The sequence below is a fragment of the Nannospalax galili genome, unplaced genomic scaffold (assembly GCF_000622305.1).
Source record: "Nannospalax galili isolate Female #2095 unplaced genomic scaffold, S.galili_v1.0 scaffold87, whole genome shotgun sequence".
NCBI classification, from domain to species: Eukaryota; Metazoa; Chordata; class Mammalia; order Rodentia; family Spalacidae; genus Nannospalax; species Nannospalax galili.
Genome location: NW_008360320.1, coordinates 12,530,460 through 12,556,686, shown reverse-complemented (window position 1 = coordinate 12,556,686; position 26,227 = coordinate 12,530,460). Strand labels below are relative to the sequence as shown.

Sequence of the window (26,227 nt, the reverse complement as noted above, 5' to 3'; positions counted from 1 at the left end):
CTGAAGACATTAATAACCAACACCATGTCAAAGGTGTCAGAAGGAAGTGAAAAAAATACACAACAGAGCTCAACTACTAGAAAGCCTGCTAATCAATACCTCACAGTTGACTGTACCCTATTTCATAGCACAAAATATTTGAGAATATTGTAAAAAAGTTTTAAGATATCATTTTTTTGCCAATCTCAGGAATGTTTATATTAGAAAAATGCCTTAAAATTGTCTAATACTGAGAAAAATATCAAAGAAAAATGGCCGATATTAGTTTATAGATTCTAGTTACTGTGTTTGAAAGCAGAAGTGACTGTGTTTTCTCTGACAGTTGAGAATAGAAACTGGCAAGACCACTTTTAGAATGGGGGAGAATGTGATGCTCAAAGTCACCAGCTGCACAGGACTTCAGGTGTTATGGGTCGCATCAAATAGCCACTGTACAACGTTAAAACTGCATCTGAGCAAGTGAACTCCCCACTGGAGAACAAAGGAAGCCCATACAATCCTCTACCTCAGTTACAGTAAGCTGAAAACATATCTAAACTGGTCAGCCAGCAAACCATCTGCAAAGAGCTATTCCAAAAATTTTTTTAAAGCTTTTATACGTGAAACTGTGGAATAGCTCAAGCAGTTATGTCTAATTTAAATGGCACTTGTCCATTTTTGCAACACTATCTCATGTCTTTGTTCAGTCGCTGTCTTTAGTAAGCTCCTCCCATGGGCACTCAATCTGAAGTACCACTCTGACTTGCGCTTTTCTTAATTTCCTTCTGGTATTTCTCTCTACCTCTTAATCATCGCATTTTACTAATTTCTCTTCATTATTGCCCATACTACTGAGCACACTTTGTGAAGTCAGCATTCTTATCACCATATATATCAGTGACTGGTATATACAGCAGGCAATAATACATAGCTGTTGAATGAATGAAAGAACAAATGTCTTGATAAACATTGCTGCTAGAGGTATAAATTTTGCACCTACCACTTCTATGTCCCTGCTAAGAGTTTATCTCAACAACAGGCAGACCATATTTTTATCAGCATGCAATTCAGGCATAATATGAGGTGAAGTCAAACATGAGAGAGAGATCATGGGCCCTGGCCTCTGAAGATATTTGCTTTCTCCTCCTCTGCTTTAATATTTCTCCCAAAGAAATCCTCTGTAAGACACACCTAGATGCTGCCTTGTCTAAGCCATCATCTGTCAATGATTCCACGTCACCAGTATAAATGATGATCATATTAGAAGTGGCAATTGGTGTCCTGTAGACTCAATCAACTACCAATGGTTGTGATGGTGGTCATTTGTACTGTTGATATTCACAGCCTATATGTTAACCTGAATGATCATTTCCTAAAATATAAATGATCTCTGCTAACACTTTAAAGTTGCAAGATCTTAGATAAATGTCTGAACTATTATTCATCTTTAAAATGGAAATACCTGGCTCAAAGGGGTAATTGTTATGATTAAAACAAGTAGAGCTGAGAAGTTCTACTTTATATGGGGTATCTACTGCCCCTCACGCAAGTCAGATATTGAAGCCTAGAGTCAATTCCTGCTTACCCAGAATTATTTGGCTATGTTACCCTGACTGACTGACTGCCAGACTTTTCTCATCTGCAATTTGCCTGACTTCATCAGGCATTTGAACTGGTAAAGCTGTTCGCTGATGAATGCTCTGTGGACAGAGTAAACATATGAAATAATTAGCTATCAATTGCTGTGTAACAAATATCCCCCAATGTTAACAATTACCACAATAACTATCTTCTCACATGATATCTGTATGCCAGGGATCTGGCAGCAGTTATGTGGTCGGTTCTATCTTTCAGACTCCTTTGAGGTTGCTTTAAGGTTCTTGGTTTGTACTTGACAGGAATATGCAGACCCTGCTTTCAAGTTGACTCATAGACATAACTGTAGACATCTGGACATGTTTGTGTCTGTGTGATGTTCTCCACTGGGATGGTTGGGTATTGTCATAATAGGTCACCTGGTATTGCCCAGAATAAAAAATTCAGGAGACAGGGCAAGCAGGAAGTCTCAGCGCCCGTTGTGCTCCTGTCTCACAAACACGTCAGCATTTCTGCCTCATTCTGTTTATGAAAAAGGAGTCTCAAGAAAAGTCCAGACCAAATTCAAAGGGAGAGAACTTATGCTCTCTTTCTTGTATGTGTGTGCATGTATATATTTCTGTTTGCATGTTCAAGGGTGTTAGGGTGCCTATGTGTGTGCAAGGTGGACATGCAACCAGAGGTCAACCTTAAGTGTCATTACTCAGGAGCTGTTCACATTGTCTTTGAAATAAAGTCTCTCTTTGGCCTGGGGCTCACCATGTAGGCTAGGTTGGCAGGACAGCAAGCTCCAGGCCTGTCTCCACCTCCTCAGCTTGGGATTCCAACCACAAGCCACTTTGTATAACCTGTTAGGTTTTGGGCCTGAAATCAGGTGTTGTTTTCATGATGAGCATTTTACCAAGTAAGCTATCCCCCCAGGCCTCAGCTACTTCTTAAACAGAGAAATGCCATAACATTTGTGAAAATGTTTGAAAGATTTATGAAAACCTTGATATTGTCCATTTCAGTTTATAGAATCATCAGATAATTACTTTATTCTGATCTGAGCAGTGCCAGATATTTTCTAAATTCAACATTTCAAATCTTTTTCAGTTTACTTGTATACACGAAGTAAAACTGAGAAGCCCAAGTGGTTTCAGATTACAAGCTTTGAAGATGAAAACTTGGTGAAAATTGTGTGAAGACATTTTGATCTCAGTTTGAGAAAACCACTCTTAAATTCTAGTGAAACATAAACTTTCAGTTACTTATTACCCATCGCCTATATAGTCACTCTGGGGAGCTGGCGTACTTGTATCTGTGAGTCACTTTGCAGCACATCATTTCTTTGTTTTCTGGATATGCGATAGTACCACTGTAGGCAAATTTCTGTTTAAACATTTGTAAGTAATGTAATCCATTGGATGGTAGTGAGGCTACCGTTTCAGTTGTTTATTGTCTTTCTATGACTACAGAATACATCCTCAGCAAGCAGTAGGCGATGCCGTTTTATTTTTTCTTCTCAAAGACAAAGGTTGGCTGTGAGGAAGGAGGGCAAGCCTTCCTAGAAGGTAAGCTCAGAGTTTGCTGGGAAACTAGAAATTCTACCTTTATTTCTGTTCATGTTATTTTCATTTTGAAACCTGAATTGACATATCCAGTTAGTGGTTGCTCTCAGATATTTCAATAGGTCTTATTATATTGATGTTGATCTTTTAAGGTGAATCAAGGTATGGGGAGCATATGTACACAGCCATTCATTGTTAAAGGACTTGAGGTTCTGCAAGCTCATGTTCCCATGAGGAGCTGATGCCGTGTCAGAGCTGATTGCTGACAGCATCGAGGCTTCCCGTCATTCAAACATTGTTTTTCCACATTTTCAGTGAACATAACTATTGATGTTAGTTTTACCAAAATGGACTTCTCGCCCTATTTTATTGAGACTGCATCCATAATACTGAGTCGTGCTAGATTAACATTCATCCTACTCAGAACAGGGTCAGTAGCATTCACAGTAGAAGTGGATGTGATTAGAGTTTTAAATTTTCTACAAGGACATGGTTTTTATAGTATATTATTATATGTGGTATATGATATCACACATGGGAGCGAAACTAAAAAGCCAATTAATTTCTTTGAAGTATTGTGATTTATTTTTTTACATTTTCTATAATTTATTGGGTTCCTAAATATTGCTTGGTATTTGGGACTGATATCATAAATTATATGGGATTAAATTTTGAATATAATGTGAGTCATTATTTTAACAAAATTTAATACTTATTTTTACTCAAGAGGTTTAACATATGCAAATAGGCACATAAAACTATTGTTTTGGCAATTCTGAATATTATAAATAACTTTTAGAACCTGTCTCAGAGGATCTGGGCAGGGTGACACGCATCTGTTATCCCAGCAGTTGGGATATGAAGGCAGGAGGATCAAGGGTTTAAGGTCATTCTCAATGACATAGTGAGTTGGAGATCTGTCTTGGCTTCCTCAGACACTGTTGCAAAAAAAAAAAATCAAACAAACAGACAAAATTTGTTTTAAAGAACACTTATAAATTTCTACCTTATAATAATCCACCTGTCAGGGACCTGTGTATCCATGTATGTGTCTGTGTGTATAAATATGTGTCTCTGTGTGTAATTCTCTGTGTGTGTGCTTCTGTGTTTATATATATTTGTGTGTATATCCGTATGATGTGTGAATGTGTATCTGCAGGTGTACAAATGTGTTTCTGTATATATGTGTGTGAATGTGTGCAAGTGTAAGCTTGTGCATGTGTGTATATTTGTATGTATGCATGTGCATGTGTTTGTTCATATGTGTATATGTATGTTTCTGAATATGTATTTGTAGGTGTTCATGCATGCGGGAATGTGTGTACATAAGAGTGTATGTATGCGTGTTGGGAAGGTATTTCTGGACATATACAGAGAGAACATATGTCAACACTGATTCCTGTGACATTCTTTTCTTTTCAACCACAGTGAATTAAGAAATGCCTAGGAGATTAGCACTCATCTTGAGTGTTTTTGTCCTGGCTGTTCCAGAGAGGACTATATCTTGAGGACTTCAACATATTAATAGATTAATCCATGGATGGAATCAATATGAGAATAGAGTATTGGGACATGGGGGGACTTCCTCCTGATCGGAGAAGGTGGTCACTGATTGGTGTCATTAGGAGCTATGCTTTACCCTGATTCCTTCCTGTAGCTGCTTCTCTCTGCATTGATGTGCTTAACCTCTGGAATCTGCTCCACCACTGTGTTGCTCAGCATCAGCACAAGCCCAGAATCAGGTGTGGCCAGGCCTTATAGTGCGAAGCTCTGAAACCATGAGTCAAAGGGTAACCTTCCTCTCTAAGCTGTATAAGTCAGTCATCATGTCACAAGAATGTTACAATTGATTAATATAGTGTAGGCAGTAAAGGAATTTTCTCAAAGCTAGAAAGATAATAAGAGGTATTTTTAAAGGGGATTCTTGGCTGAAAAGTAAAAATGCATTACCTGAAGAGAATTTATTTTTGACAACCTCCAAATCAAGAAATAATTGTAAAAATGCTGATAAAATTAATAGATGAAGGACTATAATTAGGAAAAAGCTAAACCCAAAGAAAACTATGGAAACAGGGATTCAGCATTACAACAGAGCCAGGAATGCCCAGCAGGTAAAACCAAGGAACACTTTGTACATGCTGGACATGGCCCAAGATTTTAATTTTGACAATTGTGCAGAACTCAGCTTTTTAAAAATGACATTTAGGTACATTTATAAGGAATTTTTATATCTTTGTGATGTGTGCAGAAATATTTATTATCTGAATTTACCAACTACAAAAATGGTTATAGAGGTTACGATAGCATTTTGACAGCATTAAATGACGGGTTAAAGCAGTTCTTTATATCCCCCTGCCAAGAAAAAGGGTCATTCATTCTGTTAATAATTTTTAAATTTAAACCTTTGTCATTTTTATTCACATTTGATTTTTATAAGAAAAGTTCTCAGTAGGTGGCCCAGGCTGGTCCCCAAATTACTAGGCAGCTCAGGCTGGCCTGGAACTCATACCCTTCCTGCCCCAGCCTTGCATGTGCTGGGTATAGAAGCATGCACTGTCACATATGGCTCTTTTTGAGCCACCTATTTCATGATTAGAAAAAAAAAGGTGATAAAACATACTTGCTGTGTTGAAAATAAATTTTAAAATGTTTTCTACTAATAAATCTTATCTTTGTGAATAGCTATTACCAAAACAAAACAAAAGCAAAGCAAACAAACAAAACAGACATTTGCTTTAGGAAGTGGAGAAAGGCCAGGAGTGTTATAGGATGTAGAATTTTTATAATTTGCACACCTCAATTTAAAAATATTAAAAATTTTAAAAATATTCACATGGACCTTATATAAATAGTATAACTTTTGTAAATTATTTTCATCATATCATGATATTTAGAAGTACAAGTAAAAAATCATAATTCTCAAGTGTTGTAACAAATTGTAGTCTCTGCAATTCTAATAAAACCTTTACCCTGACAGGCTGACCTCTAGGCCCACTATTCACAAAACAGAACGACGATCCTCAGCATAGATAATTTCTTCGTGGTATCATCTCTTACATCTTTTCAAGAACTCAAGTTCTCTTGTGAATGAAAACTTACATTTCAAAAACTAGTTCCTAAGAGCAATAGAGTTGAGGTTGATAATTCATTCTATAGAACGTTACAAACCCTTAGCTTCACAATCTCGCTTCCCTGGGAACTACGTTTCCAGAAGATGGAACAAAAGGAATGAATTAAGACTCAAACATTGGAATTTATGGTCATAGAAGGCAAGAGTTTGGGGTAGACAGAGTCATTGCGATCATTGTTCAAATGGACCCTGTTAAGTATGCCGATGCTTTAAAACCAGAGTTTAGGCAGATCTGACTTCATGGACAGACACACAAGGCCTTTGTTTTAGCACTGCAATGGAGCCCAGAAAACAACCATAAAGCATTACAACCCTCAGGAAGCCCAGGATCAATAACAGTAAATTTAGAATTGCTAACAGCAATACGTGCCTGATCTGGGCCATCTTCAGAGTGTGTTTTCTAAAGTTAAAAAAGAAGAAAACAAAAGAACAAATCTCACAGAGACGTACAGCTTGAATATACCTTCGATGTTAATGGAACAGTAACTTTGCTAGGCCTTTAACGGGTCAGAATTAATCAACTACTAATCAATAAGTGCAGCTTCACCACAGAATTGCTGTACTTACCCATGATGGTTAAGGCTGTAGCTTTTGTTAATTCTTCCTTCATTGACTCTATTACTTCTAAATTACCACCATCCAGGTTGCATCTATTTATGGTTCCATTTCCCGAACTGATCCAATAGAGCTTGTTTTCCACATAGTCTATCGATAGACCTGTAATTAAATTAAATAACTTAAACATAAAAGCAGTCAGTTAAATTGCAATATTCACCTACAATCTCTTGATTGGAGGGGAAAAATAGTTGAAAGTTCACATTTCTGTCTCAGAAAATAAGACCCATTTAACAGAGAAATTGAGCTATGATGTCTTAACCAGCTGAGGAACGTTATACTTTCATACTATACTTTCATATCTCCAGTAGCTGATGATCAAAGTGATCTTGTGACACTGAAAAGAATGTTAGCTCCATTTTCCAGATATGAAAAACAATAATGGAAGAAGTTAAGACACTTGTCTTCTCAACACAAATAGCTGTAATTTTGAAATGCTCTGTAAAATTCTGGTCCACACAGAAACAGTAACTGTGTACTGTGAGCTCACTGTGAGAAGGGCTTGGGCAGATTCAGGAGTAGCTGCAAACTGCTCCTCAGCTCTCCCCAGGAAAAGAACAAACAACCCTCCCAAAACAAACAAATAACCAAAAGGTAATGACAGAGAGGAAAGGAGCGACAATTCAAGAGACCACATGAGTTGAAGTGCAGCAAGAAAGGGTCAAATGGCTTGAACAATTCTTGACTGCAGCAAGTCACAGGCAAGAGAGTGGCACTGACTTGTTAGAGCGGTTCTAATCAAGCAGAAATCATCCAACTTGTCTGTCTAGCGTTTCAACTATGTACTGACTTAGGTGTGTTCTGTGGAGAGATGGCCACAAAGTTCTTCTGAAACACCACAATGTATAAAGTTAGATATTTCAGAGATGTAGATTTTAGATTTTTTGGTGATGAAACTGGGTGATTTAAATTACTAAGGAAACTAGTCAAAGAAAAAAGCTATCAGATGAGAGACTTTCAGTGTGAAAGTCTTCACCATTTAGCTTGTGTAAGAAGGACACTTTGAGTGTTCTGCAGGACCCCAAGCCACCATGATTCATCTTTCCACTAGGATTCAGAGTTTAGATCACTTAATTTTCAGAGTTGGCCCTATTTGACCTCTGCATAACTGTCCAAACACCAGATTTCATCTTTAGACATTACTACAGGTTAATGGGACCAAGAACGGTAAAACTTCTGTTGCTAAATTTTCCAAAGAATTGCATAAATATGCATATTTATAGATAATTATTTTTAAATGTGCATTTTGTCTATATTCATGAGAATGCTAAATCATATCTGCCAATCAAGCTAGTAGCCCGAGAACTTTTAGAACTTTTAGATGGCTGCTTCTGCCCTCCCGATTCCCTTGCCGAACTGAACTTTGGCATATTGCCCTCGGTTTGAAGGAGAGATGCTGTTCTGAGAATACACAAGAAAACCTCTGTTAGACTTTCTTCAATGTTATGTATGAAGGCAGTACATCATACTGTGACCTCTTTATCCATGGACCCACGGGAGACATTTTTTTCAGGGCCCTGTGCCAGAAAAAGCTATATGTAGGAAATATAAAATTTTAACTGATCATATTTCTGTCTTTGCTTTGGCTGCAAAGAACGCAGTCAGATTTGTGACCCATCTCCACTCATCATAAAGGAATTGCATTTACACTATCAGCTTTACTCCAGTACTGATAGAGTAATCTATTATTTTCTTTCACCTGGATTATTGAAATCAATATTCTTGTCTAGCTTTCCTTATAGAATGTATTTGTTTAAGTTTCTTTACTCTCCTTTGTGGAAGGAGGGTGGACTTTCATATTGAACACATATAACTCCAAATTAACCTTTAAGGACAGAACTTTTTCATCCACTGAATATTCAATAGTCTCCCTAATAAGTGTTACACAACACAGAATTCAACCCAGAGTAAAATGACAGTTGGGCCACAGAATTTCAGAGTCTGTTATGCATGCTCTCCTTCTGAGCTGTGAGAATACACAGAAAAGTGACTGTGACAGCTTATTACATGATACCAAGAAAAGATAATCTGTAAATACTGAATGGATATTTAATTGAATCTACCATGGTATCTATAGGATATCTAAGAAAAACAAAATTATGAAATTTGCAGGTAAATGAATGGAACTAGAAACTCTTATATTAAGTGAAGCAACACAGACTCAGAAAATTTTTTCCAAGTGAAGTATGTTTTCTCTCATTCGTGGATTTTAGCTCCAAATCCATATATGTCAGTGAGTATCCTGATGCAACCTCAGGAGCCAGGAAAATTGAAAGGAATCATGAGAGTAAAGGGGAAGAAGGAGCTCTAGAGAGGAGTATAGAAGGAGACAGGTGTTATCAAGGGGGCAATGGGGAAAATGAAGGATATTTCACCTGAGGAGGGATAAGAGAGGCCATACAGGGTAAGAGAGAAGAGCTATAAAAATGCTTAGGTAGTGTGAAAAACCAGAAGGAATTATTTTAGTTCAATAGTTTACTGAGAAATTACACATACAATACCTGTACATATACATGTACAGCTGAAGGCTATGTAACAAAAATATGGTGCCAGGCCCACCTGGCCAAGTTGTCCCAATAACATGGTGACTATCTCATGAAGAATAATATCTGAGGTTGACCTTTAGAATCCAGGTACATGCACCTAAAAATGCACACATGTGTACTCATATGCACAAATAATAAAATAGACATGTGGGCCAAAATCCTGGCACAATGGAATTTTTTAAATATGTTATTTATATCCAGAAAGCATGACAAATGGAAGGTGATTCAATATGGCTGTTGTACGGCTTAAGAGTGTTCACAGGCCTATTGGGATTGAACAGTTCCAGATGAATAGTTTTGAGATTCACAAAACTTCCTATATTAATTAGTGTATGCATATGATGTCACCTAGTCTATCCATATATCCCCTTTGAAGTAGTTAGGGATTTTAGTAAAATATGTGAATATTGTTGAGTGTATTCATTTTCCTGGTTGAGAACACAGAAATGATGTTCCCTACAAATCCTCTTGTGAATTTAAGAAATTAGCATATAGGCCAGCAGACAGCTCAGCAGATGTGACTAACATGCAAGATTAGCCACCTGATACGATCCCTGGAGCCCACTAATGATGGAAGGAGAGACATAGGGACATACTTCTAAAAGTTGTCCTTTAACCTTCATGAATGAACAATGGCACACACATCAAGTACACACAATCAATAAATTAATTAAAAAAGAAATTAGTAAAGTATGTGTTATATACACCAATATAAGCATGTTTAGAGATTCATTTACAAGTTATTAATATATGTCCTTTTGCATCAGAAGATTTTTTCACTTGTCTGCATCATATACAAATAACACTGAAAAATTAATATATGTATTTACTGAAATAATTTCTAAATGAAATCAGTTTTTGTGCAAATATGCCAAAGGATAAATCACTAAGCAATGTATGAATAGCTTTTTAATGTAACAGAAGTAACCAATGACACTAGAATGTATGATCAACAACCATGAGAAGAAAAAGTCAAATGTGAAAATGTTTATAAAACGTTCCTGGAATGTATATAGACACATATAATTATAGTATAATGGAGGGTCTGTAGACTTGCTGAATGAGAATTAAAAATCTTACAGATAGAAGTATGGTACAGCTAAATTAAAGTGACCATTCAAGCAAACACTTGCCCTGTGATGTGAAAGTGAGGTGTGATGTTTTTATGTATGTGTTCATTACAAGAAAGGTGATTACAAAATATTCACAGAATGCATGTGATGAATATACTAATATTACTATCCCCTATAAAGCACTAATTAATTTTTAAAATCACATATGGTTAGCAGAGAAGAAAATCTAGATTAAGCAATATACCAAGTGAATGTGAGAAAAAACTATCACCTAAATTGGAAAACACTTTTGAAAAGAAAAACCTTTACTTTCTTCTATATTTTACAATTACTTTACAATTAAAAGCTGAGTTAATATTTATGCCTTGATTCTTACATTAATTGCTGTATTCCAAATGAAATTTCGTATATTTTTTATTTGAACATTTTCATTTAGAGAAGCCATATTTTTTTGAAGGAGTATAATTTGAAATACTTATACTTACATAATTTCTCTCATTTCAGAAATAATGCACACATGAATGTATAGAAAAGTAGCATAATCTTTTAAATAAACTTATTTAATGATATATTCCTTTCATTATTAATAATATGTTTTAAAGGTTGTAATAATTACAGTTGGTGAGTTTATGTGTCTCATTATTTTCTTTTTAAAAATGTATCAAAATTAAATCAGTATACTTTGTAACAAGGGACAAAAATTCAAATGTGAAGGCATTTAGAAGGTATTTTTTTAATAAGATTAAGACATTCTAGAGATGGAAATTACCCAATATTATTCCATTGTATACCAAATTTCACTTCAAAATTCTCCTCAATTATGTTTTAATTATCTGTAAAGCTACTAAAAATACTGAACCATTGGAACTGTACAAAAAAATCGTATTTCAAATGTCCTGAACTGAACATAGAGATTAGCATTGTTTATAGAAAATTCCCAAGTCATTTATTTCTTAGCCAACAGACTTCTGTTGCTATTTATTTATTTGGTCCTGAGAATTGTGCTCACAGCCTTTCCTATACTATGCAAACCTTGTACCACTGAGCTATGCTCAGATCTTCCCAAACGATTTTAGAATACTAAGTTTAAGGAATTTTTAAATAACTTGTACTTTAATAACTGCTCAGTTTGTGTTTTTAGTAAGTTCCTTCAGGCCTCTTAAATTTTTCTGTAAAGAATATCACAAAGGTGAGACCTTTGGGACAGAAGAACCGTAAAGATTTGGCGACAAAGAAGGCAGACTATGTACATTAAAACGTGAAAAACTGACTTCTGGCCCCCTAGACTGGCATGCTAAACATCAGAATTTAAATGTCCTTTTTTCAGTATTGTCGTCCTCGTGAAGGACAAAACAGTGTCTACTTCTGGAACTAAAAAGGGTATAGAAATTGGTCACTGAAAGTACATTCAGAAAGTACACAATTACTGGAAGTCCCGCCCTATACTAATATATGTCTCCAAATCCTGTGTCTGAAGCATGTTCTGCCTTCAGCAGTAGGATCTTACTGGGAGGTCATCAAGGACTGTGGGAATAGCCCGTGGAATTTTGGGGGTCTCGTGGACCACTGTGGCCAACAACTCATGGAAGATTTCTCCTGTCTGGTGCAGTTTCCTGTTATGTGGCCTTTCGCTATGCACATGGACTCCTGTAGAGATACTGTATGTGTAATTTGTCATTAGGTTATTGGACTAATATGATTCCCTCTGGTTTCTTAAGAAATCAACAAATTTAAAAAAGCGTTATATTTGAGGAGGAAGCATTAAAATTTACGTCATGTTGATTAGTAAAGGTGATAAATATTACCACTGAAATCTGCCCGATGACTTTATAGACATACACAGGTGCCAAGGATCCGAGTGCAACCAACCACGACTAGTAATAATTAGATACACACAGATTAGAGATGCATGTGCCAACATCTAAGTGTTATTAGCAAAAACAATGAGTCTTTCTGTAAGAAACAGTATTTTAAAAATGAAATGGGGACCACCGCAGTCGATCCAAACCTTTTTGTCTATGCATGTTAAAAAAAAATTATTCTTTGCTCTGGAAATTATTATTGAGTATGTTAAAGCTGTAATGAAATGCTTCTAAAAAATAAAAAAAAAATTAATGTAAAAAAAAACTATCCAGGCATTATGTGTAACTCATCATAAGTCTCTCTCTCTCTCTCTCTCTCTCTCTCTCTCTCTCTCTCTCTCCCGTCTGCCTGTCTAACACTTCTACCATGGTTTCCCCATTTAATATGTCCCCATTTTCCTACTTTCTCCCTTAATAATACCCGTCTCCTCTGGTCCCACCTTAGTGCCTTCTTTTCCTTTTCCCCAAGGTTCCTTGTATAACCCTGGCCCCTCCCGTTTAAATAGCTCGGGTTTTATACATTTCTCCCTTAGCAACACCTGTCTCCTACTGTTCTTCTCACTCAGGTTTTTCCCTTTGCCTCCCTGGTTCCTTTCATTTTCCTGGTTCCTGTAGTTACGTATGGACACATACTGATATAAAGGATTTGATGCCAGGACGTGCATATGAGGAAGAACATGTGTCTTTTGTTTTTCTGAGTCTGTGTTACTTTGCTTAACATAACTGTTTCTAGTTCCATGGATTTACTTGCAAATTTCATGATTTCATCTTTTTTTTAACCACTGAGTAGAATTCCATTGCATAAATGTAACACGTTTTCACTATCCACTCGTCAGTTGAGGGACACTTAGGTTGCTTCCATCACTCAGCTATTGTGAAAAGAGCAGCAACAAACATGGATATACAAGTGTTTCTGCAATAGGATGAGTTCTTTGGGTATATGCCAAGGAGTGGTATAACTGGGTCAAATGGTAGGTTCATTTATAGTTTTTTAAGAGTTCTCCACACTGCTTTCCATAGGGGTTGCATGAGTTTGCATTCCCACCAGCAGTGGATAAGTCTTCCCCTTCCCCCACATCCTTTCCAACATTTGGTATCATTTGTTCTCTTGATATTAACCAGTCTGAATGGGGTAAGATGAAATCTTAAAGTGGTTTTAATTTGCATTTCCCTAATTACTAACGATGTTGAACACTTTTTGAGACGTTTCTTGGCCATCTTTATTCCTTCCTTTGAAAACTCTCTGTTTAGATCTTTAGCCCATCTTTTAATTGGGTCATTTGGTTTCTTGCTTCTTTAATTTTAAGTTCTTTATATATTCTGGATGTTAAACCTTTGTCAGATGTGTCACTGATGAAGATTTTCTCCCACTCTGTTGGTTTTCTTTTCACTTCCCTGGTTGTTTCCTTTGCTGTATAGAAGTTTTTTTTTGTTTAATGTGGAACCACTTGTTGATTCTTGATCTTAATTTCCTGAGAAATTGTCTATTTTAGAAAGTCCTTTCCTACACTTATATCTTGTAGGTCATTGCCAATGTTTTCTGCTAACAATTTCAGAGTCTCAGGTTTCACATTGAGGTTTTTGATCCATTTTGAATTGACTTTTGTACAAGGTGAAAGATAAGGGTCTAGTTTCATTCTTCTACAGGTAGAGATCCAGAGTGCCAGCACCTTGCTGAAGATGCTGTCTTTCTTCCAGTAAATGTTCTTGGCCCCTTTGTGAAATATCAGGTGGCTGCTGAAATTGCATGTACTAATGTATATGTCTTCAATTAGTCTGTTTTTGTTCTAGTACCATGCTGTTTTTATTACAATAGCTCTGTAGTATAGTTTGAAAACTGGTATAGTAATCCCCTCAGCATTGCTCTTTGTGCTCAGGTTTGCTTTGGCTATCCAGGGCCTTTTGTGCTTCCACATAAATTTTAGGATGTTTTGTTTCTAATCCTGTGAAGAATGTCATAGGGATTTTTATTGGCATTACGTTGGAATATACAAGTGGCTTTTGGTAGAATGGCCATTTTTACAATATTAATTCTTTCAGTGTCTGAACATGGAAGGTCCTTCCATCTTCTAGTGTCTTCCACAATCTCTCTTTTTTTTTTTTTTAAGATTTACAGTTTTCATTGTAGAGATCTTTAATATCTTTGTTAGGTTTATTCCAGATTTTTTTTTTGAGGTTATTGTGAATGGGAGGGTTTATGTGTACTTTTTCTCAACTGCTTATTATTGGTATTTAGAAATGCTACAAAATTTTGTAGATTAACTTTATACCCTGCCACTTTACTGAAAGTGTTCATCATTTCTAGGAGTGTTCTGGTGGAATTTTGGGCATCTCTTAGTTATAATAACATATCATCTGCAAAGAGAAATAATTTGATGTCTTCTTTTCCAAATAGTACGCCTTTAACGTTCTTCTCATCTTACTGCTGTAGCAAGAGTTTCGATCACTATATGAAAAAGGAGTAGAGATAGTGGGCAGCCTTGTCTGTTTCCTGATTTTAATGGGCGTGCTTCCAGTTTTTCTCCATTTAGAATGGTGTTAGTTGTGGGTTTGTTGTAAATAGCTTTAATTATGTTGAGGTATGTTCCCTCAAGTCCAATTATATGCTTTCTCTGCATGTATTGAGATAACCATGTGGTTCTTGTCTTTGAGTCCATTTATGTGATTTATGATGTTTATTGACTTATGTATATTGAACCATCCCCACATCTCTAGAATAAAATGGACTTGATCATGGTGGATGATCTTTTTGATGTGTGCCTGTATGAGGTTTGCAAGTATTTTTTTAAGAATTTTTGCATCTATGTTCATTAAGCATATGGGTCTATTGTTTTCTTTTTTGGTTGTATCTTACTTGGTTTTGGTATTGAGTGATACTTGCTTCATAGAAGGAATTTAGAAGTTCTCCCTCTGTTTCTATCATTCTGAATAAATTAAGTAGTGTTAAATACACATCTTTAAATGTCTGGTAGAATTCTGCTGTGAAACCATCTGTCCTCAGTTTTTTTTTAAGTTGTGAGGTTTTGTATTACTGTTTCAATTTTTTATGAGTATGGGTCTGTTTAAACTGTTTATCTCTTCTTGCTTTAGCTTTGGCAATTCCCATGATTTTAGATACACATCCACTTCTTTTAGATTTTCAAATTTAATAGAATATAGGTTTTTAAAATATTCCCTAATAATGTTCTGGATCTTTTTTGTTGTCTATTATGATGTTTCCCCTTTCATCACTGATTTTGTTGATCTGCATTTTCTTTCTTTCTTTTGGTTAACTGGGCTAAGGGTCTGTCTATCTTGTTTATCTTTTGAGAGAACCAGCTTTTAGATTTGTTGGTTCTTTGTATTGTTTCTATTTCATTAATTTCTACTCTCATTTTTGTTATTTTCTTGTCTGTGGGGTTTGGGTTTCATTTGTTGTTGCTTTTCAAGTGTCTTGATTTGTAATGTTAAGTCATTTATTTGTGTTCTTTCGGAACTTTTAATGTAGGCACTTAGAGCTATAAACTTCCCTCTTAGGACTGCTTTTAAAGGGTCCCAGAGGTTTTGCTGTATTGTTGTGTCCTTTAGATGTAGTTCCAGTAATACTTTTATTTCTCAATTTCTCTTTTGACCCATTTATCATTCAGGAATGTGTTGTTTAATCTCCATGAGTTCATGTAGTTACTACGTCCTACTCAGTTGTTGATTTTAAGATTTATTGCACTGCAGTCTGAGAGAATGCATGGAATTATTATTTTTTTCTTTTTCTTTTTATATTTGTTGAGGCTTGCTTTGTGCCTCAGCATGTGGTCAATTTTGGAGAAAGTTGTATGGACTGCTCAATAGAAAGTATGTTCTTTGGTGTTTGGGTAGAATATTTGGTAGATGTGTTTTAGGTCCATTTGATATATGGTATTGCTCAATTCAGATGTCTCTGTTTATTCTCTGTCCTATTGTCCTATCTAATGGAGACAGTGGGGTATTGAAGTCCCCTACTATAAGTGGGTTGGGATTAATCTGTATCTTAATATTCTGTAATATTGCTTTTAAGAAGTTGGGTGCACCAGTGTTTGGTGCATATATGTTCATGACTGTAATATCTTCTTGGTCAGTTGTTCCTTTGATCAGAATGAAGTGGCCCCCTTTATCTCTTCTGATTAGTTGTAGTTTGAGTTCTGTCAGATATTAGAATTGCAATTCCTGCTTTTTTCTGAGTACTATTTCTTGGAATATTCTTTTCCATTCTTTGACCTTAAGGTAGTGCCTGTCCTTGAAGGTGAGATGGGTTCCTTGCAGACAACAAAAGGACAGATTTTGTTTCTTAATGCATTCAACTAGTCTGTGTCTTTTGACAGGGGAGTTCAGTCCATTTATTTTTAACATTATTATTGAAAGATGTGAATTGATTCCTGTCATTTTATTTTCTGAAAAAGTATGGAATGCTTTATGAATTTTCATGTCATCCTTACACAGGGGCCATGCTAATATCTGTATCATTCCAATATTTATTATACATGCTGCCAGAGTGAGCACTTATTTATTATTTTTATTTTATGTGTTTGAGTGTTTTCATGTATGCAAGTTGTGCACCCATGTCCTGCAGTGCCTGCAGGGGTCAGAATAAGACATTGGAATCCCCTGGAACAGGAGTTACAGATGGTTGTTAGATACCATGTGGGTGCTGGGAATCAAATCTGGGTCCTCTGCAAGAGCAGCCATTGTTCTTAACTGCTGAGTTATCTCTCCAGCCCTGATTCTTAATTTCTTTTATGAATGGGACTAAGGAACCTCTAGAAGTCACTGTTTCTCCCCGGTATTACTTCAGCTCTGATGGATGGGGCAGTAATACCATGAGAGAAACAGCATAACCCTACCTGCCTACCTACAACATTCTCAAGGACTACTCTGTACTTCCTGAGAATAAAATTTTAAGATAGATAATAAAAGAACAAGAGAAATCCAAGTGTTCTTTCTCTCTGTTATAACCTGGTTTCTTTCTTAAGTGAACTTACATGTTGAAGGACAGTGTTGCAGCCCTTCCTATGCACTCTTGGTTGTCTTACATTTCCAGTGTGAGTTGGTAACCATAGGAAGCACAGGGGCAGGAGAGATGGTTCAGTCTGCAAAGTGCAAGCTATACAGATATGCAAGGCTCAGAATTTGACCCCCAACACCCACTTAAAAAGACAGGTGTTGTAGAGCATGCTCATAATCCCAGGGATGGGAAAGTAGAGACACTGAATGACTGGGGCTCACTAGGCATCCAGCCAAGTCTAATCTGTGAGCACCAGGTTCCAGTGAGAGACCCTGTCTCTAAAAGCAAGGTGAATGTTTCTGAAGGAATAGCACAAGAAGTTGACCTCTAGCTTCCTGAGGAATAACACAGGAAGTTGATCTCTGGCTTCTACCCATGCCCAAGAAACACACACACACACACACACACACACACACACACACACACACACAGGTCACTTCCTGAAATGATGGTGCCTAGCACACAGAAAGTCCTCTGTAAATGGTAGGTATTTGTTATAAATGTGTGGTAAAAGACATGGTTACATCTAGTCAAAAATATTTGCAGTCTTCATATCCAACAACAGACAAGAACCAGTAATAAGAGAAATACCAAATTAATCAGTTAAAAAAAAACTCCATTGTAAAGTAGGCTAAGATATAAACAGAAAAATAAAATACATAGATGACAACTGGGCACATAAGAAGGTATTCAGCATCATAAAAACTTCAAAGTAAAACCATAATGAGTGTTGCTGTATGTCTATAAAAATAGCTACATTAAAAATAATTGAGAAAACTACCACATGGATACACAGAACTATATCACTGATAGACTGCTGCTGGGAATGTAAAACAACAGAACCATTCTGGAAGACCATTAGACTGTCTTTTAAAAGCTAAATATATGGAGCTGAGGACATGGTTCAGTGGCTTCAACAGCCTGCAACTCTGAGAACAGAAGTTTAGATCCCCAGAAACCATGTGAAACTGAGGAAGCTAAATGGAGAGCTGTAATCCCACAAGAGTCACAGCTAAAGGTTGCTTGGGCAGGTTGGCTCTAGCCTTGTGGGCTCAGCAGGAGACCCTGTCCCAGGAAATAAAGTAGAGAGTGGTTGAGGATGATATCCAATGTTAACTTCAGACCTCCACATACATCACACATATGCATGTGCACCCATACCCACAATTGTACCCACACACATGCAAACATTCACACACACACACACACACACACACAACTAACGAAGACACACACACACACACACACACACACACACACACAAACATGGACCAGAAAAAAAAAAAAAACTAAGTTAATTACTACCATGGGACTCACTCCTGGGAATTTACCTCAGCAAAACAAAATTCTATTCACAGAAAAGCTTGTACTTGAATGTTTATAGTGAGTTTTTTTTTTTTTTTTTTTTTTTGTAAATTCTAGAATTATAACATTTGCAGGCATCCTTTAACAGAAAGATTGATAGATAAGCTGGAGTGCTCTTGTGTCATGGAATGATACTTGGCCATAAAAGGGAACACACTGTTGTTACATGAAACAACTTCAGTGACAACAGAGAAATAAATATGCAATGATAAAAGCCAGTCTCAAAAGACTGCAGAATTCCACTTACAAAGCACTTCAATAATACAAAATTTTTAGAAATAGGTTGAAATACTGTGAAATAGAGTTGCAATGGCAGGAAGGGAAGTATATGAGGTTACAGAAAGATGAAGGGTTGTTGCTGGTGGATACAAGGGCCTACAAGTGGGACGCAATTCAATACCCCTAAATGCACAGCCATACCGAGGGCCCTAGTGGAATTAAGACATCTGAGTATGGAGCTGGGGCGAGAGGGCTCAGCAGTTAAGAGTACTGGTTGCTCTTGCAGAAGATCCACATGGTAGCTAAAAACTGTCCTTATCTCCAGTTTCAGTGGATCTGATGCAAAAGCATGTGGTATAATTACATATATGTGGATAAAACACTCATACATATAAAAGAAAAGGAGAAGGAAGAAGGAAGGAAGGAGGAAGGAAGGAAGGAGGAAGGAAGGAAGAAGGAAAGGAAGGAAGGAAGGAGGAAGGAAGGATGGAAGGAGGAAGGAAGGAAGGAGGAAGGAGGAAGGACAGAAGGAGGAAGGAAGGAAGGAAGGAAGGAAGGAAGGAAGGAAGGAAGGAAGGAGAAAGGAAGGAAATGAAAGAGAAAGAAACATGAGTCAGACTGGCAAACTGTCTCACAGTCACTGTGCTGGTTGTGGCACTGTGCTACGTATGACTTTGTATAATTTTCCAACTGGGGAATATTGAATAAAGTATACAGGAGCATGCACTACATTATTTTTATAACTACATTTGTCTTTCAAAAATATCTCTATGTCCTAACTGTCACCCAATCTGAAGTTTTCCCTGGATATAACCATTTTCCATCTCCCTGCTTCACGTTTCCATCACATTGTGTAGAGTTTCTAGAATCAGTTGATAGACTGACAGTTGTTGCATATCTTAGTACACAAAGATTTCAGAACCCTTTCATTTGCCCTCATAGAAATCATGACTTTGGATAGTCTATGGTTAGTTTCTAGTGCATAGTGACTGGCAATTTTATGTGTGCTGTGAAAGCAACACATGTGGAAAAAGAATCTCAGAATTATTGCCAGGCTTTTATTTACTTGAGAAGTGTTATAACCTGCAAGCATTGTAAAAGATTTTATATTTAAAGTTATATAATGAATAAAGTTATATTTTATAGCTTACATAAAACAAATTTTTAAAACAGTTATTGGATTTTTTGAGACAGGGTCTCCATCTAGCCCCAGCTGGCCTGGGACTCACTGTGTAGAATAGGCTAGCCTCAATCTCACATATATCCAACCTGCCTCTACCTCCCAAGTGCTGAGATTAAATATATGTGCCATCACGCCTGGCCATTTATTCTAATATTTTTAATGTAAAGCGTTCCCTTACATTAGCTTTATCCTTTGGCTGCTCATATAGAGATTCTATTTCCTACATGTACCATGCTCATTTGTCCTTTATTTTTGGTTTTCCTTTCCTCAAAGAATAAGGAAAGCACTCCTCTTCTGTTAGATCATATATAGAGATATGTACATGCATATGCTGTTTTGTACCCTATAGTTTGCAAAAAAAAAAAATAATAACAGCAACAACATGTCCTTTCTTTTATCCAGCAGCTTTCAGTAATTTCTCTTATGAATGGTTTTCAGCAATTTAATCATAGCTTTCTATCATTTCTTTAAAATAGAGGCATATTCCTCTGTTCATGATCTTATTACATTTTCTAAAAAACATCAATATAGTTCTTCCTGAAACATAACACAAAAGAATAAATTTTTTAGCCAAAGATATCCATGAAAATCTGTGACTTTCACCTTAATGGAAAAATGGCTTTCTTCAGGATGGGTCTGAAGGTTTGACTCCTCAGGGTCTGGAACTGAGAATATACCTCATAACATATTTGTTTTAGATAAGCTTTTATTTTATGTAACATTTGAAGAATGAGCAAGTGAATATAAGATTAATGCAGAATAAACTGAAATAACTTTTTGCCTATGTTAATAATTATGCTTATTATGTCAAGTCCTCTGGCCATTTTGCACTTACTATTTTGGTTGATCTCCTTAGCTTTGTGTGCTAATTGTACCTCATAAATCAATGTGAACTGCTATAGGACAAGAATTCAGAAATAGCAGAACGCCATACTGAGTAGAAAAACAGTCTAGTTATGCTTTTAATATCTATTTTAAAAATTATGATGCTTGAATTATTTCTATCTCATGAAAAGTTCTTAGGACTCTTATCCACAAATATATTTCAGAATCTACTAGTACAATGTATAGGCTGCAACAATTAAATGACAAAATGTTTGGTAGAAGTCAAGAAGGTGAACTGCAAACAGATGACTTCATTGTGATAACATTACAAATAAAAAGAAAAGGAAAAAAGTATTCATTATACTAGATTCTAAAGAATAATTCATGAAGGATAATGTTGATTGGCAAGTCGAGTTGCTTTATTTGGGGCTTAAATGTCCTTCGTATGAGAACATTTTACACACGAAAATCTCTGTAAGTACCAAATTAAAGTTTTCACTCATGTAAACTGTTCTAAGTATTTAATGTATTCGAGAATAAACAATGATTCTTAATTCAATTCAATATATCAACTCTTAATATTTAATTCAACAATAGATAACTGGAAGGTTGATTTGTGTTTTACAGAAATAAAATTATTCAGCCCAAACTCTTGAAAGCTATAATTATTCAGTCTTTAGTAATAGTCAGTAATATAATGCCAAGTTGGATGCTTTCCTAAGATTATGATGAATTTTAATTTCAAATATGTTACACGTATGAATGTAGTAGCATTTTAGCAAAGGAAATAGATGATTACCAAAAAATTCCATATTCCCACAATTTAGAAAGTCCAGGTATCAGTGCCCTTGCCTTTAAAACTGGGTAATTTAAGGGGCTAGAGAGATGGCTTAGGGGTTAGGAGCACTGACTATTCTGCAGAGTACCCAGGTTCGATTCCCAGCACCCACATGGCAGCTAACAACAGTCTTAATCCCAGTTCCAGGGGAATATGATGCCTTTTTCTTATCTCCATGGGCATTGCACAACATGGGTGCACTTGTATAGGCAATACACTTGTACATAAAATAAAATGTTTTTGTTTTTTTTAAGTTTTGAAAAATAACTAACATTTAAGGATTCAGAAACAATGACTGTGAAGGCCCTGGGTGAAGGCCAGCGTTCCTGGGCACTCCTGGCTCTTCACAAAGGCCAACTGCTCCGCTCTAATTGGCCTGAGGAGTAGCTAAGCTCTGGAGTTTTCTTTCCTACCACCCATGTTTGAAAGAATGATAGGGTTTTCCCCTGATCTTTGCTTGGGGTCAGATAATTACTAAAGCAATCAGCCTCTCTGATCACAGTGTAATAGTGAATATGGCATAAGACTTTAGAAGCTTTTGGGTTTGAGTTCTGATGTAAACTTTGTCACAAGAACTTCTCTCCATAAAGCCACAGTTTGTGAATCTGTAAGTGAAAGATAGCAAACTCTTCAAAGAATGCTTGCAGCGAGATGATTAATGCAAAGAATTTTGCAAGTACTTGACACAGTCTCAGTGTTTAGGATGGAATCACAATAGTTATTTTTGTTGCCAAAGTGATCATGGTTCTACTAGATCAGAGCTCCTGGGCTCAGGGCACAAACAAAGGCATGGCTTTGTGATGAGAATGAAAGGTGACAGCTAACGACTGTCAGGAGCTTATGTTTCCACACAGATAAGGGTTTGCCCATTATATTTTGGAATATTAAATAAATCATATGAAACAATAGCCACATGAAGAAAATCAGAGGAATAAGGACTCTTCCTCTCAAAACACCTTACTCTTTCCATAATATTGTCTGAAGAATGTAGTTAGCAAGCACTTTAAGCCAGAATTTACTCAGACAAACATCATAGTTGTAAATGTTTCCAAAGGGTAAATCAAATTACATGTAAATACTATAATAATAAGTGTCCTTGGGTGTGTATTTCATGGTGTGATTTTATCATGTGTGCCAGAAAAAAGAATTTTATATTACTTTTTTTAAACACTCATACATGCATTCATAATACTATAAAGTTCCATTTTAGAAAGTATCTCATGGGAATAGATTTAAATGTTAAGTGAGATTATCACAACATGGATTCTTCAGGAAGTGTTTCTGCATACAATTTAACCTTTATTTTATTTTTAAAAGAAGTTTTTATGTAAAATCTCAAAACTCTTTTGTCAAGATTTTTTATCACACAATTAAATATTTCTGACATATATAAAAAGGTATAAAGATGATTTTAAGAATATAAAACAATATTCTGAAATATTTTATTATTTATTCTAGGTTAGTAAAAGTGTAAATATTAAACAAATTTTATTAAAATGGTTCAAGAAATCATGGTTAAAATATTATTACAAAGAAAAAATCATATAACATACATCATGCTTTTAATTCTTATAAGCCCTATGAACTATTAGCATAAAAATACAAGGACTGCACTATGAGAACCTGTCAGTAAGAAGCTAGCAGCCCAATGCAGTAACGTACATTTTAATGAGAAATGTCTGACTGAGGTCTTAATCAAAGCCAATCAAAGCGGAGGGAGAAGAATCTAAGAGAAACAAGTGCATAGCGAGTTCAGAAACCAGATATCTCCGTCATTTCCTTCCAAGTTCACGATGCATTGATTTGTTTCTTATAATTTTTTTCACCACATCGTAGGAAAATGATGACAGGTATAACTGGAACAGCATTTATTTATTCCCTAATCGTGGCGTGCATGGAATGGAAACATGAATCTACACCCAGAACACACACACAAGCTACACACTTCCACAGGGAACATTCTAACAACAATTTCACTCACTGTAAACACATGACTGTACCTTGATATGCTCAATTCATTACGAGTTTCTTGCTCTAGAAAGCAAAGCTCACTTCAATGAACATGCTTTTACTGAAGATTTATGTGCCAATCATTGAACTAACTTTATGATACAATGACAAACCAAACATGCTGTTTCTGAACTTCTCTTCCTTTTGACCATGTGACAAGAGTTAAAAGGGGGAAATAAACAGTACTAAAAGCACCTATTTTAGAAGTTTTCAGCCAAGTCAGAAAGGTCAAAGAAGGCTTTGAGGGAGAAGTGACACTGGTCTATTAGAGAAAACAGAAGAAATAACGGGGCAAAGGAAAGCCTGTGAAAATTATAGCTTTGGGTCCAAGGTCCCTATAATAATACAGAATCAAAGAAGAGAAATACCACATTGGGTCCCACTGCAACTTTACTCTTAAATTACAAATCATGAGCAAATGCCTCTGACATATCTTTTTTTTTTTTTTTTTTTGTCTTTTTGAAATGGGGTCTCCTTGTCGCCCCAGCTGTCCTGGAACTTGCTATGTAGACCAGGCTGGCTTCTAACTCATAAAGATCCACCTGCTTCTGGCTCCCAAGTGCTGGGATTAAAGGCATGCGCCACCTTCATATCTTTTTTTAAAAAAATGTGTTGATTCTTTGGTAATTCCATACAATATGTTTTGATCCTATTCAGACCCCCTACACCATCTCCACCTTCACCTTACAACCCCTCACTTTAACTTCATATCCTCTATTTTATTATTATTATTATTGTTGTTGTTGTTGTTGTTGTTGTTGATATTTTTGAGACAGGGTCTCCCTGTAGCCCCAGCTGGCCTGGAACTCACTATGTAGACCAGGCTGGCCTTGAACTCACAGAGATCCCTCTGCCTCTGCCTCCTGAGTGCTGGGATTAAAGGCGTATGCCACCATGCCTGGCTATTTTATTGTTTTTTAGGCCGATGGAGTCTAATTTGTGTCCTTAGATGCTCTGTGTCCATCCCTTAGAGCCTGGTGAACCTACCCAGTATCATACTCTCAGAGAAAACTGACTTTCCCTCTCCTAGGACATCTCCCATCTCCATCTAGGATTTTGTCTGGCTTGCACTTGTGAAGGTCACGTGCATGCTATCATAAGCACTGTGTGTTCATGTTTGCGCCTGCCCTGTTGTGTCTGGACAACATGGTTTCCTCGTATTCATCCACCACCTCTGGCTCTTAGAATCGTTCTGCCACTCTTTTTCAGAAATCCCCATTTTGAGAGAAGAGGTTATAATATAGCTTCACATAAACATAATGAGAGTAACCAAGATTTTCTGCTCCACAAGATGGAACCCATACCTGGCACTGTTATCAGGCCCAAGAACCTGTGGCTAAACAGGTCACACGCCATAGGAAAGGACCTACTATTGTCATTCTGCTAAATAGACATGGTATTCAACAGGCTCCTAGTGATTTATTGTTATACACATAGAGTAGAGCATCTCAAGTCTCACCAGAGAAGCTTCTACTTGCCGTAGATGGTGTTAAACACTGACACTCACAACTGATCCACATGCGGATTATAAGAGACTGCAGAGTGCTCCTCCCTAAGTGGGGCAGCCTGACATATCTTCTTTCCTCTGTCACCCAGTAACTGCCATGTTACAGGAACCTAAGCTGTCTTGCTCTTTCTGTAAGATTGCCTCCACACAAGCACTCCAACATGCGGATCCCATCAAGCTCCTTACACATTTTTCTTATTAAGATATAAATTCTGTAAAGTAAGTTTTATATAATCTCTGGTGCTTACAGTGACAGAGGAGCCTCTTTGTATATGAACTCAGAATGACAAAGCAGAGCTGAATCAAAGCTGTCTCCTTCCATCCTTCCATCTTTCCTTCCTTCCTTCTGTCTGTCCTTCCGTCCGTCCTATCTTCTCTCCCCCTTTTACTTATCTTTTTAAAATTTCAGTATATGGATATTTCTTTTTTAATTTTCTAAGGTTTGTTTGAAAACTTTAGCAAATTAAAAGAAGTTACCCAGAGCAATAATGCTTTATCTCATATATCACATATAATAATTCTTTACAGCATATAAGTAAATGCAGAATAATTGGAACATGAGATGTTGCACATGAGTCTTATAACCGCCAATTTAGATACTGATATATCCATTTTACAGAAATTAAAACTATTTCTGATTAGATATATGAAACTTGTTAAACTCACAGAATCAACAAGTACCAAAACAGAGACATAAATGCCTGTTTGGTTCCCTAATCAACTTCTCTTCAATCACCATGTCCTTCAAACATAGTATCCCAAAAAGATTTATGGAAATGTGAATGGTTTTAAAAGTGGTTTCTAGGTTCTGGCTCCTGAATTTCCTTTTGTTACCTTGTACTTAGATTTGAACACTCAGTTTGGATTGGCAGTTGAGGCCTTGCATGTGTCAAAGAGGTGCTTGTGAGCCGCCAA

The 26,227-nt window shown here is 36.4% G+C and overlaps 1 protein-coding gene and 1 non-coding gene across 2 annotated transcripts in view; both read right to left on the bottom strand.

Annotated features, from left to right (window-relative positions):
* The window catches only part of Lrp1b (LDL receptor related protein 1B), a 2,166,816-nt gene that overhangs the window by 680,559 nt on the left and 1,460,030 nt on the right, over window positions 1–26,227 (bottom strand). The window contains exon 32 of the mRNA XM_008825194.2: window positions 6,823–6,972. Within this exon, the coding sequence (XP_008823416.1) occupies window positions 6,823–6,972 (150 nt within the window). The remainder of the gene's footprint in view (window positions 1–6,822; window positions 6,973–26,227) is intronic.
* LOC115068782 lies at window positions 16,759–16,863 on the bottom strand. Its single transcript, XR_003848129.1, has one exon. It is a non-coding gene; the product is annotated as a U6 spliceosomal RNA (small nuclear RNA).